Source organism: Mauremys reevesii, linkage group 16, assembly GCF_016161935.1.
Source record: "Mauremys reevesii isolate NIE-2019 linkage group 16, ASM1616193v1, whole genome shotgun sequence".
Classification (NCBI taxonomy): domain Eukaryota; kingdom Metazoa; phylum Chordata; order Testudines; family Geoemydidae; genus Mauremys; species Mauremys reevesii.
Window position 1 is genome coordinate 4,387,215 of NC_052638.1, and position 13,941 is coordinate 4,401,155.

The 13,941-nt window shown below is 49.2% G+C and overlaps 1 protein-coding gene across 1 annotated transcript in view; it reads left to right on the forward strand.

The window, feature by feature from the left end:
• HYDIN (HYDIN axonemal central pair apparatus protein) overlaps positions 1-13,941 on the forward strand; it is a 399,212-nt gene that overhangs the window by 325,367 nt on the left and 59,904 nt on the right. The window contains exons 57-67 of the mRNA XM_039503100.1: positions 283-451; positions 2,336-2,574; positions 2,946-3,066; positions 3,802-4,006; positions 5,793-6,028; positions 7,386-7,537; positions 7,636-7,825; positions 9,167-9,275; positions 9,995-10,255; positions 10,728-10,870; positions 12,150-12,368. Of these exons, the coding sequence (XP_039359034.1) occupies positions 283-451; positions 2,336-2,574; positions 2,946-3,066; positions 3,802-4,006; positions 5,793-6,028; positions 7,386-7,537; positions 7,636-7,825; positions 9,167-9,275; positions 9,995-10,255; positions 10,728-10,870; positions 12,150-12,368 (2,044 nt within the window). The remainder of the gene's footprint in view (positions 1-282; positions 452-2,335; positions 2,575-2,945; positions 3,067-3,801; positions 4,007-5,792; positions 6,029-7,385; positions 7,538-7,635; positions 7,826-9,166; positions 9,276-9,994; positions 10,256-10,727; positions 10,871-12,149; positions 12,369-13,941) is intronic.

The window sequence follows — 13,941 nt, forward strand, 5'->3', positions numbered from 1 at the left end:
ATAGACTGGAACATACAGCAAGAAGATATTTATACATACAGAGAACATGAAAAGGTGGAAGTAGCCATGCCAACTGTAAGAGGCCAATCAATTGAGATGAGCTGTCATCAGCAGGAGAAAAAAAACTTTTGAAGTGATAATCAAGATGGCCCATTGAAGGTGTGAGGATACTTAACATGGGCATTAAGTATGGGTCATTACACTAATTGAATCTATTTCCCCATGTGACTGGCTCTGTGTCCTTAACTGAACAGGAGTCTTTGTTTTGTCTCCATTCTTCAGCTTCACTCTAGAATGTCCTGACGCCAACATGCCAAATTTGAACTCTGTCTTCAGCATCCAGCCCCAGAAGGGGACTTTAGCCGCTGTTGACCGCCCCGCTCAGATCCAGATCACCTTTCGCTCCAAGAAGGAAATGAAAATTGAAGATAAGCCTATCCTGTACTGCCAGGTGAGATGTCTGTAAAGACATTGGCACAGGCCAAGCTGTGATGGCTCTGACAGCTGATGGCACCCTGTGTACTGTGTATATTCCTAGTCACTCACAAGTGGGGATGCACTGGTTAACTGAGGGATCCAGTGCTACCATCCATGTATTTGTCAAAGCCTTTCATGATGTTCCCGAACCAGGGATGAGCATCCACCTCTAGCTTTGGAATAGGTATTTAAAGAGCCAGCAGTCCTGGCCTCTCCAGGCTTAGCTTCTCCTAGGATTAAGGAGGATTAATTAAGGAGCCTGACCTTGAAAGAGCTCAAGGCCGCTCCAGGTTTAGCCTTTCCTAGCCAAGGAGTCCCTATAAGAAGAATAATGCAGGAGCGTAGAAGATTTCACTCTAAGCCCCTTTCAGCAGGAGTCACTGCAAGGAATAGGACTGACCAGGTCACTGGAGTAGAGAGGCATTCGCAGCTGCTCCATCATGGGTTTCTGTAAGAAGGATGGTTCAGGGTGGCTGACTGTAAGAAAGTTCACACCCAGGGACTCCACGTCACGCGTTCTCCAGTGGGAAATAGTGCAAGAGTGTTGGCGGTGGGGAAACTAGAAGGATATAAAGTGAACCCAGCATACAATCAGGGGATCCAAACTGGCTAGGTTATAGCTCTCAAAATGTAACTGCAAATGGAGAATCATCATCAAGTGGATGTGCTTGCAGTGGGTCCCTGCAGTGATCAGTTCTTGGCTCTGTGCTATTTAACATTTTATCAGTGACCTGGAAGAGAACATAAAATCATCACTGATGAAGTTTGCAGATGACACAAAAATTGGGTAAGTGGAAAGTGGGAAGAGGTCAGGTCACTGATTCAGAAGTGATCTAGATTGCTTGGTAGGCTGGGTGTAAGGAAAAATAGAATTTTAATACAGCTAAATGTATTCATTTAGGAACAAAGAATGTAGGTCATATTTATAGGATGGGGGATTCTACCCTGGAAAGCCGTGACCCTGAAAAAGATTTGGGGATGGTGGTGTATAATCAGCTGAACGTGAGCTCCCAATGTAACAGTCTGCCCGAAAGAGCTAATGCAATCCTCGGATGCATGAACAGAGGAATCTCAAATTGGATTAGAGAGGTTATTTTACCTCTGTATTTGGCATTGGTGCGACCACTGCTGGAATCCTGTGTCCAGTTCTGGTGCCCACAACTCAAGAAGGATGTTGGTAAATTAGAGAGGATTCAGAGAAGAGCCATGAGAATGCTTAAAGCATTAGAAAACCTGCCTTATAGCGAGAGACTAAAAGAGCTCAATCGATTAAGTTTAACAAAGAAAAGGTTGAGAGTGACGTGATCACAGATCATAAGTATCTACCCAAGGAACAAATATTTGATAATGGGCTCTGCAGACAAAAGCGATCCAGTGGCTGGAAGTTGAAGCTAAACAAATTCGGACTGGAAATAAGTTGTACATTTTTAATAGGGAGGGTAATTAACCATTGGAACAATTTACCAAGGGTCGTGGTGGATTCTCTATCAGTGATGATCATTAAATCCAGACAGGCTGTTCTTCTCAAAGCTCTGCTCTAGGGATTATTGGGGGTAAGTTCTCTGGCCTGTGCTACACAGGAGGTCAGGCAACGTGACCCCAGTGGTCCCTTCTGGCCTTGGAATCTGTGAATCTCTGAAAGCTCCTAGGGACTTCTGCCAAGGCTTTGCACGGGTAATCTTAGGAATGACAAAGGCCTTCAAGTCACCAGGGAACTGACACAAGCCAGGGGGTGAGGGGGATTGCTTGGCTAAGTGTGCCATGGCTCCTGGGCTGTAGGCAGCAACTCTGTGGGTTTATGAGACAGACCAGCAGAGGCCTCTAAACTCCACTTGCCAATCCACCCTCCTCTGCCCAGGTGATTGAGCCCAATGTCTGTGAAGGAGGCGAGACCATTGCCAGCATTCCAGTGAAAGTGTCAGTGAATTCTTTGTTCACCAAGTACAGCATTTCCCCTGCCTCGCTCGTCAACTTTGGCTCCATGATGAACAGCACCCGTAAGACCTGCACCTTCACTCTGGAGAACAAAGGTGCTCTTGATTTCAAGTACTTCATCGGGAAGCTAATACGAGATCTGCCCATCCCACCAAAAAAGGGGTAAGAGAAAGCACCAGCTAATGCTGACGACTCTGTGCCTCAATTTCCCTATCTATAAAATGGGGGTGATGACACTGACCTCCATTGTAAAGCACTTTGAGCTCTGCTGATGACAAGTGCTGTAGAAGAGATAGGGCTTATGAGTGCCCTTCTTTGTAAAGTGCTGGGATTTATGGATGAGAGATTGCATACGTGATCAGTGTTATTAATGGCCTTCAGCCAGGCATGCTCGTGTGTGTATTAAATTTGGCACTTGCTCAGAATGGGTGTGCCCCTTCCTAGGGCAGTCCCAGCTCTGGGACAGTCAAACCCAGGGGGGGATTGGAGACAGTGGAGACACCAGCATGATGTATTTCTGCTGATTCTTCCAGACCATCTCACATCAAGCACTCCCGTTCCCGTGACAGCGAGACCTTAAGCAAAATCCCTCCCGTTGGCAAACAAAGCAAGCGCACGGAATCTCTTCAGAAGGACATCAACCTTGTTGCACAGGTGGGTGCATGTTCCACGCCGCTCCTCACATCCGCTGCAGTGTCTGCTAGGGCCCTTCTCCAGTCTGAGTTCTTCCGCTCCCCGAGGGGTGACCCTGCCTGGGCAGCTAGATCAGAGAATGTGCTGTTGTCATTTACGGTATGTCTGCTCCAAAGCTGATATTCTTTCTCTGGGTGATTTTCTTTCACACATACTTTCCCTTTGCTTTTCCTCAACCTTTCTACTCTTATTCCTCCCTCCACTTTTCCAGGATGATATTTCTCCTTTTTGTTTTGCTCCCCACCAGAAATCAGGATCCTTGCTCTTTTCCCCTCCCTTTACTTCCCAATCCCCCTTCCTTTGACTAGGGAGGATCAGATGCTGCTTCTTCTACAGTTTGTCAACATCACTCTTAGGCTGACCAGGAGGTTTCTGGTGCTTCCCCTGCCGTCTAGGGCAGGGGGACTGAGGTAGGTTCCTGAACTTGGCTACATGCACATGACATGACCATTAAACTGAGAGCCCAATGCTTTGTGCATCATCTTTAGGAGGCTGTTGGAGTACTGAGAGTTCGTTCCACGTCCTAGCAGCCCCAGGGAATGTGCAGTGGCAATGACTGGCTGTAGGGAAGCAGGGAGAAATGAAGGGAGTGGAATGCTCCTCTCCTGGGACTCAGAGTAGCAGCCGTGTTAGTCTGTATCCTCAAAAATAACTGTCAGGATATCTGAGGCAGGCTTTCCCTGGATTCTTTTGCAGGCTCGCTTCACTCTAGGCATGTTCACAGTGTATCCTGGATTTGGATCCATCCCTGCAGGAGGTCAGCAGATCATCACAGTTGATTGTTTAGCAGAGCCAGTGGGAAAGTGTGAGGAATACCTGGCCATTGACATCACCGACAGGGACCCTGACGATAATCCGGGAGGCATCCCATACACCTTGATTGCTGAGTCATGCCTACCAGGTATAGACATGTTCCATGCAGCCATTGGCTGAATCACTGCGTCCACTCCCTCTTCCCCAAGGAGCATGTGGAGCAGGGTTGCATTATCCCTCACACTCCCCTTGAGAGAGAAGATGGTTCATCTTGAAAATCGCCACTGCCTGCCTCCATCCTTGCTGGAGTTGGCAGCACATTATGGGATAGTAGGTAACCAACTCTCATGCTTCAGAGTGTAAACTGATCACTGCAGGCAGACTCAGGAAGGCATTCCCCTCGTTGGTGTCCAACCTAGGTGTGTTGTATGGAGCAGGGAGGACCGTTTTCTTTTGAGGCATCAGCTGGCAACTGCTGGAGGTAGGAGGCAGAAGTTGACGAACCCGTGATCTGATCCACCAGGGCAGTAAGGAGAAGGGACAGTGACCCCTGACAGCCTGTACAGTTATTTAGCTGTCACAGTGGTATCAGGTATTTCCTAATGTTTCACTGTGTTTTCCCCTGCTTGCTTCTGGCTCAGTCCTGGGTGACTAGAGAGAACGAACATTCTCCGTTCCCCATTGGTCTCGTCCACAGCTGTTGAGGCACCTCTTGGCCTCCCTTTCTCTACTCTACTCTCCCAAACTCCACAGGTCAAATCTTTCAGCCTCCTCCTCTGCAGTGCCCCCAGCTTGGGTCACCCTTTCAAAGCCTGGTGTCACAACAGTCACCAATGCAGAGCTCCAGCAGGAGCTGAGTAGATAGCGTTTCTCAGTACGGGCTTGCACAGCTCCTTCTGGGCCTGATCCAAGCCCAACTGAAGTCAGTGGAAAGTCTCTCACTGACTTCCGTGGGCTTTGGATTGGGCCTTCTGTCCCCTTCCTTCCCAAGAGAGAGGCTGGCGTCTGGAAGGGCTGGATAGGCTGACGGAGAGGCCTGCAGCAGATCTGCTCTGCCATTCCCCAGTTGCTGCTGCTTTTTTGTCATGAGGGATCATGCGAAAAGAGTTGGCCTGAGGAATAGATTCTGGGCCCAACCCAGCTGTGCTCCATCCTCCCTTGAGCAGAATGTATCCGAGTCCAAGGAACGGATGAGGGCGTCAGGGTACGACCCACTGTAAACAGGGCAAGGGCGTTAGGGAGCAGTTCTACCCTGGGGTGGTGGGAGAATGCATCATGCTAACCTCAAGAACCAGAGCAGGCCCGTTTATGGGGCAGTGCAGTGCCAGGCTGCCCAGAGAGCCATGACAGCAGGGAAAGCACAGAGATGTACCTGTGATGTCAGTTACTGTTTCTGTGTACAACGAATGTTCTCTCTTCCTCATAGTCTTGTCCCATGTGAAGGCCCTTCCGTACAGGAATACAGCCTGGAAAGCTGGTCTTTGTTAACTTTGCCACTGGTGTAACACCACCCCCCTGGGGGCGTTATTGGCAGTGGGAATTGAACCTGGGCTCTCTGGTTCTGAAAGCCTGAGCTGCTATTGCTGGAAATAAATGTTGGCTCAGGCTGTAGTGGCCTCATCGACCCCTCTCAGAGTGGCCCAGCCACCACTGATGTGAGACAGAGTGCTACACTGAGTGGATGCACGGTAGACAAATGCAGGTGATAGAGGCACATGCCTTAAGATCCAGAGGTCTGAGGTTCAATACAAATTGCTGACAACTCACTCAGGGGTGGGGCATTACCCTGACTGTGCAAAAAGGATTCTGGAGTCAAGTTCATCCTGCATTAATGCCACTGAAGTCAGTAAAGTTGCTCTCAAGACAAACTAGGCCTATGTTTCTCAGCCAGAAGAGAACACACTGTCTCAGCTGTCATGTCTCTCTTCCCTCAGCCTTTGTGGTTGATGACATCGGGTCCATTTTTGAGGAACATCGGATCTGCAGCAACATCAACCTTTACCAGATCCTGCAGACAGTGGAAGGCGGGGGGGTGTTTGTATCAGATGAGAACAAATTCATCTTCAGTAACGTCCTGGTTGGGCACCAGGCAACAGCTCGGTTCAAGATCGCCAACGTGGGCAGAATTCCTTGTGACGTGGTCCTCGCGGTCAAGCCTGTCTCCAGCAAGGTCAGAATAAGAGCTGAAGGGACGGGTGTGGGGCCATCCACTGGAGGCCCCACAAGCAAGTTGGAGCTTCATGCAGGGTTTCTGAGATGTGTGTCTCGGCCTTGCCTGGTCTGGAGCAGTGCAGGGTCATAGCATGTCACTCCCACCCCTGCCCAGCAGTGTGAGACTGCTGCCCATGCTGATCCTTGCTGCCAGATCCACAGTGAAGCCTCCGTTCAGCTCAGTGCTGGCTGTGCCTGGAATGAGATATGGAAGCTCAGCACTGATCACATGGGATCTGATAAGATTTGGATCTGATTAGTAACCACCTCCTGGGAGGAAGAAGAAAGCAGTCCCTAAGGAGTCCTAGAGAGAAATGTCCCCTCTCTCCCATGGGGTGACATAGAGACCCCATTCCTCACAGCAGCCAGTCAGAAGAACCCAGCAAACGGTTTTGTGATAAGAAACCCTAATTATGCCCCCTTCCACTGCCAGACTTGCCAGTGCCCCACACTGTGACAAGCCCCTTCCTTAAGTCGATCCTGACCCTTGACAAAATCATACCCAGAGGAATGGCCCTGATGTGTTGGTCTGCCCTGGCGTAAAGTCAGTCTGGGTTGGTTTCAGCGCCTTTTGATCTCTTTTCCTCCTCTTGAGCTGGACGGCTTTCCCTCCTTTAGTCTGGTGGCTAGTGAGATTCACCATAGACACAAAGGGTCTGATGAGCAATACATAATCTGGGCACTGAAGTGTGGAGTTAACTGAGGGCTGGTCTACACTATGGGGGGAAATCAATCTAAGATACGCAACTTCAGCTACGTGAATAACGTAGCTGAAGTCGAAGTATCTTAGATCGAATTACCTACCGTCCTCACGGCGCAGGATCGATGTCCGTGGCTCCCCATGTCGACTCCGCTACCGCCGTTGGGGTTGGTGGAGTTCCGGAGTCGACAGGAGCTCATTCGGGGATCGATATATCGCGTCTAGATGAGACGCGATATATCGATCCCCGAGAAATCGATTGCTACCCGCCGATACGGCGGGTAGTGAAGACGTAGCCTGAGTGACTAATGCAGCCATACAAACAGCTGACTGCTGTGCTGCAGCGGTGGGCCCTGGCCTTCAGTTATCGCACACTGTTGTCTCAAATACCCCACTATTCCCACCACTTGGAACAGGACAGCACATTTGTTAAGTCAAGAAACCTGCTGTTTGACATCCCTTCCTGTGACAGGAGCGAACAACCTCCTGACAGCTGAGGGAAGAGTCTTGCCCCTGTGGCTCTTACATTGTGTGTGTTTTGTGTGTGTGAATTCCACTTGCTATGGCTATGGGAGGGGTATTTCACAGCCACCCCTGCTGTCTGGGTTTCCCTAAGGCTGCTGCCCGCATTAACGACATCTTCGAGGTGGATCCCGTTCGGATGTGCGTCCCCAGCCGCTCCCATGCCTTTGCTACAGTGACTTTCACCCCACAGACGATGCAGAGCTACCAGTGCGTTTTTGAGGCTTTCATTGATGGACTGCCGAGGTAATTTAACCCACTGCTTCCTGGGGGTGGGCTTTCCTGTCCTCTGTGTACATAGCAGGCATGTGCCTGGAACAATGATTTTCTCCTACTCCCTGCAGCTTGGTCGCTAAATCACGAAATTTAACATTTGATATCACCGGGGATGGGAACTTCCCCCGAGTGACCATCTTGCGCCCTGTCCTCCGCAACAAAAGAGGGAACCCACTGCTCCTCTTCAAGAGGCTCTTGCTAGAGCGATCGGAGAAACTCCCTTTTGTCCTTAAGAACAGTGGCATGATACCCGTCCAGGTAATAACTTGCTAGGCAAAAGCTTAAAAGAGGGAACTGAAGCAAATTCTCCTCCTGTTAGGAACAAGCCTTATAGAACTTAATACAAATGAAGCCAGTAGAGATGTCTAGAAAGCACATTAAACTCCATGGCATCGAATAGAGAATGAGATCCTTTCTGCGTGTGTTTTGAACCATCCTATAGAATTCCATAGTAAGGCTATAATTCTCTATTAAACTCCATAGGATGCTTCTGGAGACCAACAGAAAAGCTCCCATTTTCTATCAGATTCTATAGGACAATTCCAAAGGGGAAAGCTTTCGATTGTTCATCTTTGTCTCCTTTCCAATAACTTCTTCACTGTCTTCTCCAGTCTGATATTATGGCCCTCTGTACCAGCTCTCCTTTCTGTGCCTTAAGAAACTGCTACGGACTTGCATTTTATAGCGGTCTAACTTGCTGACTCGGATGTGAAAAATCACCTGCTTGAGCGCAGCGAGTCTGAGCACTTTAAAGCGCTAGTGTAGACAGGCTCCAAGCCCAGTGCTCGGAGTTAATCCCCTCGTGGAGGTGGATTGCCAGGAGCGCTGGGAGAGCTCTCTCCCAGTTCTCTCCCAGCACTCATGCGCAGCCACACTTGCACGTCAAAGCGCTGCCACGGGAGTGTTCCCACGGCAGCGCTTCGAAGTTTCCAGTGTAGACATACCCTGAAATGGGTGTCAGTCAGCCAAGAGAGCAAATGACTGACTTCCACTTACTTGCCCTTGGAGGCGTGTGATTTTCTGACCAATTTGTCATTCTTAACAATATCAGAAGAAAACTCTTGTTTTCCTCTTCACCGTTTGGTTCTAATTCTGAGAATGCATCTGTTACATTCTAATTCCATTCTGCTCTACATGATTACATTTTAATACTGTCTAATTACATTCTATTCTATTTGATTACCTTCTAATTCCCTTCTATTATGTTCTAATTTCAGTCTACTCAGTTACATTCTATTCTATTTAATTACATGCTATTACACTATAATTACATGCTATTCTCCTTGATTGTAATTAGAAAGTATTAAAATGAATTCTATTTTAATTCTATTCTATAGTTACCTTTTAATACTTTCTAATTACAATCTGTTCTATTTGATTACCTTCTAAGTGCATTCTATTGTATTCAGTTGAATTCTAACGATAGTCTGTTCCGTTTCGGAGGAGTATAGTCTGTTCTGTTTGATTACATTCTAACACATTCTAACAGTGAAAGCAATGAGTGTTCGGTTCTCTGGAACATCGGTAACGTTCGATGACTCCACTTGCTGCCCCGTATCCTAGCCCGTGTTGCCATGCTTGGTGTTTTTCTTTCTCCAGGTGATGGTTGACCTGCTGGATGATTATGGAGTTTTCTCACTGAAATCCAGGCCTACTACTCACTGCCTCTATGTGGCTCAGAGTGAGGGGGATGAATCGGGCAGAGAAGGTAAATGCAGTGAGCCTGGCAGGAGTGAAGAATTCCAGCAGCTCTCGTAGGGGAGGTCTTCAGGGTCTGAGCCCCAAGACTAGACTAGCCCAGGAGTGAGCAGCCAGGCCAGAAAGTGCTGCCTGAGTTCCTGGGTCCTCATTGGTGCTGCAGACACCGGGACGTCTGGGGCACTTCCCATGGATCTTTGTGCCGCAGTGCGTTGAGCTGCTCTGTGATTCTTTCCCAGTGAATTGTGGGAGAATTTGTCCTGGGCACACGGGGCAATTGTGGGAAGGCATTTGAGGATTACCAGCACTCAAATGGTTTAGCCTGAGTACTTGCTGCAGAGTGGGTGGGTTACCAGCCTGAGAGAAAGCAGTGCCTCACTTGTAGCCAATAACCATGGACAGACCAGCTAGCCATGTTTGAAAGCACCATCACACTGGATGGAGTGAGGAGGGTTTTGTGTGTGGATAGGAGTCAGGTTGGAACCAGCATCTGAGTAAGAGCCCAAGTTAACTCTGCAGCAAAGACATACTCACAGAGCCTGCAGTATGGAGCGAGTCTGTCATGAGACCTCCTCCCTGTGGAACTCAGACATCCTCCAGGAGAACAAGGGTTTGGAGACAGCCATGCTTTAGCTGGTTTTCCTGTTCACACCTCTTAGGAATGTTTCCTTCTGTATGTCTACAACTCTCAGTTCTGATTTCCAGCCCAAACACTCCTTTCCTTTGCAGGAAGGAAACCCCACACAGCTTCCCTAATCCTGCAGAATGGTGAGTCGGCTGAGTTTGATGTGCTTTTCAAACCCAGCCTGGCCCAGCGGGTGGAAGGGAAGATCCATCTGTCAGTGGTGGACAATCAGTATGAGGAAACCTGCATTCAGATGGTGGGAGAGGGCTACCAAGACGATATCACGCTGGATAACATCCATGGGCTGGTCGCCGAGAGCAACGAGGTGAATGCAGAGGGGCAGCTGGAGGAGGACAGAGTGGAGGGTAAGAGGCGTCGTTGAGCATAATTTGGCCCCTTTGAGGATTTTAGAAGGTAAATCAGGATTTTGGATTGAGCCTGCTGCTGTTGAAGTAAACATCTGAAATTGTGAAATTGACCAATTTTAAAACCCTCTGCCATGAAATTGATCAAAATGGACAGTGAATTTGGTAGGGCCCTACTTATTGTGCCCTCTCTACAGCTGGGTTTGTGTCTCTGTTACACAGGACACCTGAGCGTATGTCTGCCAAGTGGAAAGGTGTGTTTCAGGCTGTAATGTATTGTGGAGGCCTTTTGATTTCAGTGAGTGGAGAGCTGGATGCACTGCTTGAGGAGGGGCTGCTCCAAGACCCCTCTCTGGTGCCAATGGATGGGAAGGGAGTCGCATGTATGAGAGGAAGGGTGCTGTGCGAGTCGTCACTGCTCTACAAGTGCTATAGCCAAATCAGTGAGCAGCCCCGTTTTCGTTCTTCCTAGCGGCCAGAGAAGATCACATCCAGTTTGGGGACTGTCACATCGGGAAGCCCTACCAGGCGACCTTCACGATAACCAATCGCAGCAAAGCAGATGTGATGAGGTTTGAATGGCCTGCTGCAGCTTCACTTGTCTTCTCTCCCCAGGTATACAGGGACCACTTTGTTTTATCCCATGCACAAGAGGTTGCTCAGCAAGTTATGTGTAGCTAGCAGAGCACTGACCCAGCGCTAGGTGGCAGTGCTCCTCGCTACCATGCATGCACTCTGGTTTCTGTCTTGGGTCAGTTCTCTGAATCCTTGGGCTTGCAAAGGTGGGAGGCAGAACTGTCAGCCCTTGTGGGAGAGTCATGGGATCCTACCCTGCTGGGAAACTGCTCTTGCTCCCTGAGGGCTCTCGGTTGCAGGATTTCACTTGGTTCAGAATGGCCATTCCCTTTTTAAAGTAAGGTGTGATAGGGCTGCATCTTCCTGGAGCTCCCTCCTGCAGCAGAACAGGCACGCCTGCCTCAGTTTCCCTCCACCAGAGTCCCCAGAAATAGCCCAAACAGTCTTTCTCACTAGAAGTAGCCCTATGGGGTTAATTTATTACAAACATTCCCTGCACATAAACCATAACAGTACCTCGAGGAGAGCCCTGCCGCCCTCACTCTGCCCCTGTTCACCAGTCTGACTCTGGCGCCCCTCACCACACTTCATTCCCAGCCTTCAGCCCCCTCTGGCCTGCTGCCTTCAGCTCTCTAGCTTAGAGAGCTAGCAAGTGCCTCCCTCCGCTGCTCTCAGCCTTCAGCCCTCTCTGGCTGTCTCTGGCTCAGGAAGAGCTGCCAGCTAGCCCCTCTGCCAGCTCCCAAGCCCTCAGCCCTTTTCAACCTCCTGGCACTGGCTTTGGCTCTTGAAAGTCAGCAGGCTTCCTGGGGATACCTCCTGCAGGAGGCTTTCCACAGCTGGCCCCAGAGACCTCTCTGGCCTCCTGACTCAATGGCTGTCCCTAGTCCTTTGTAACCCCCCAGGTGCCACTCCACCCTCTTCATTGGCCAAACTGAGAAGGGCTGTTCTGGCATAGGTGAGCTGAACCTCCTTCATTTATGGGGCCAGAAACCCTGTGACATGAGGCCACTGAGCGAGACTGAATTGCTATAGGTTCCGGTGTCATCTGTATGCTGATATCCAGCTTTGCATCTTCTTTCCATTAGACCCAGGTGGAGCAGCTTCCTAGAGGTGGTCCCTTGAGTGTGTTGTTGCTGGTGTCCACGTGGGGAAGCATGCACCACCATTGCCTAGGCTAGCAATAAACAGAGGTGAATCTGGCACCAAATTCACTGCATGGAAAAATTCTAGCCCTTCCATTTCTTCTCCATGTAGCTCACAATAACACTCCATCCTTTGCTGGATGAACTAATGGCATTGGCTCTCTGATCCTCTCCAGGTTGGCCACCTCCATGCTGAATGTGCTAAGGATATCACAGTGACTTTGAAATCTAATGTTCCTGTCACCTTCAAAATGCATGCGGTTAAGTGTAAGGTGTCCAGAATCACCTTCCAGCAGCCTGCAGACCAGGTCCCTGACTGGGATGGCCGCCTGCATACTGTCAAGTGGGTGGATGCTCTGAGGAGCCTGACGACCACGCGCCCGACAAAGAGGAAGGTAAGAATGAGATTATAAGAGCAAGTGAAACAAACACAATAGCATATGGAGCTATCCGTGTAAAGCCTAAAGACAAAGGGTCACATTCACTGCTGACCAAGCAGCTCCAGCTGCTCTGCACAGATGTTTAACAGCCATCGGAAGAAGCTACCAAGGGAAGAGGCGGATTCTCCGCTTCTGGATGTCCTCCAATCCAGACTGGAGGCCTTTCTGTAAATAGGTATTAGCCTAGTGGTGCAGTGGGCTAGTGAGCACAGTGCATGGGCAGCTGGGTGGAATGCTGTGGCCTCCGTTATAATGGAGGTCAGACTAGATGATCTAATGGTCCATTTTGTCCTTAAAATGTCTTAGTCTGATTTCAGTCAGGAGGGAATTAGACCCAGCAGGTTCTAGTTACAGGTTCCTTGTAGAAGAATGACCCTACTTCCCAGCTGTGTGTTTCTGTTACCCTAACTGTACTTTGAAGTGAGCACTTTCCACATTTTAACTGCTGAGATTTCCCTTGTGAAATCATTACTGTGTGCAGGGTCGTATTATACAACAAGTGTTAGTAGGTAGCTTCATTAGCTATGTAGTGGGGAGGAATAGCTCAGTGGTTTGAGCATTGGCCTGCACATCCAGGATTGTAAGTTCAATCCTTGAGGGGGCCACTTAGGGATCTGGGGCAAAATCAGTACTTGGTCCTGCTAGTGAAGGCAGGGGGCTGGACTCAATGACCTTTGAAGGTCCCTTTCAGTTCTATGAGATAGGTATATCTCCATATATTTTTATTTTTTTAGCGGGTCAGCTCAGGTATCCATAGAAGTATTTTCTTCAAGAACTCTCTCTTTACAGCTTTTATCAGGTCAAACCAAAAAACAGTTGGTGATGAATGTTTCAAAGTTTTGGAAGGTTGAATGGCCTAGAAGCCAAATCTTTTCTTTATCCATAAGAAGTAGCAGTGCCTCCAGACCTTACCAATCAATTCCCCTCCACCCTGATCCAGACACACTTGTCCTCACCTGGGGTGGAAAGGAAATTCAGTCTCATTTACTCCCAGCCATGATCTGGAGTAGAACACCCACTGCTAAGGAAAAAGGGGAAGTCAGTCTCTGTGTTCATTCAGCCATGGGCTTCTTTACCCATGTGTCTGCAGTGGTGGGACCGCTGTATTAACAAGGGGTGGGAGCAATGTGATATCGGTCATTCAGGCCTGGGCTCCTTTCTGCTTCTTCACCAGCTCTGATCTGCAGACACCATTTCCTCAGCCCCTCTGCTGAGATACAGGGTTGAGGCTCAGCCACCTCATAGTGCTCCCACGACAGTTCTCCCTGTGATCCGGGTGCTATCTGTTTGCTCCAGAACCAGGGGGGCTGGAACAATTTATATAGTGGGGGTGCTGAGAGCCATTGAACCCAGCTGTAAACCCTGGATATAATGGAAACCACTTCAAGTCAGGGGTGCTGCAGCACCCCCCACGCCCCTAGTTCCAGCACCTATGTCCAGATAATCAGTGGCAAAGGAATGAGTATCAGAAGGAAAGTTCAGGATGGTTGTGTCTGAATGGCCCTCGCTGTTTCGATGGTGGTACAAA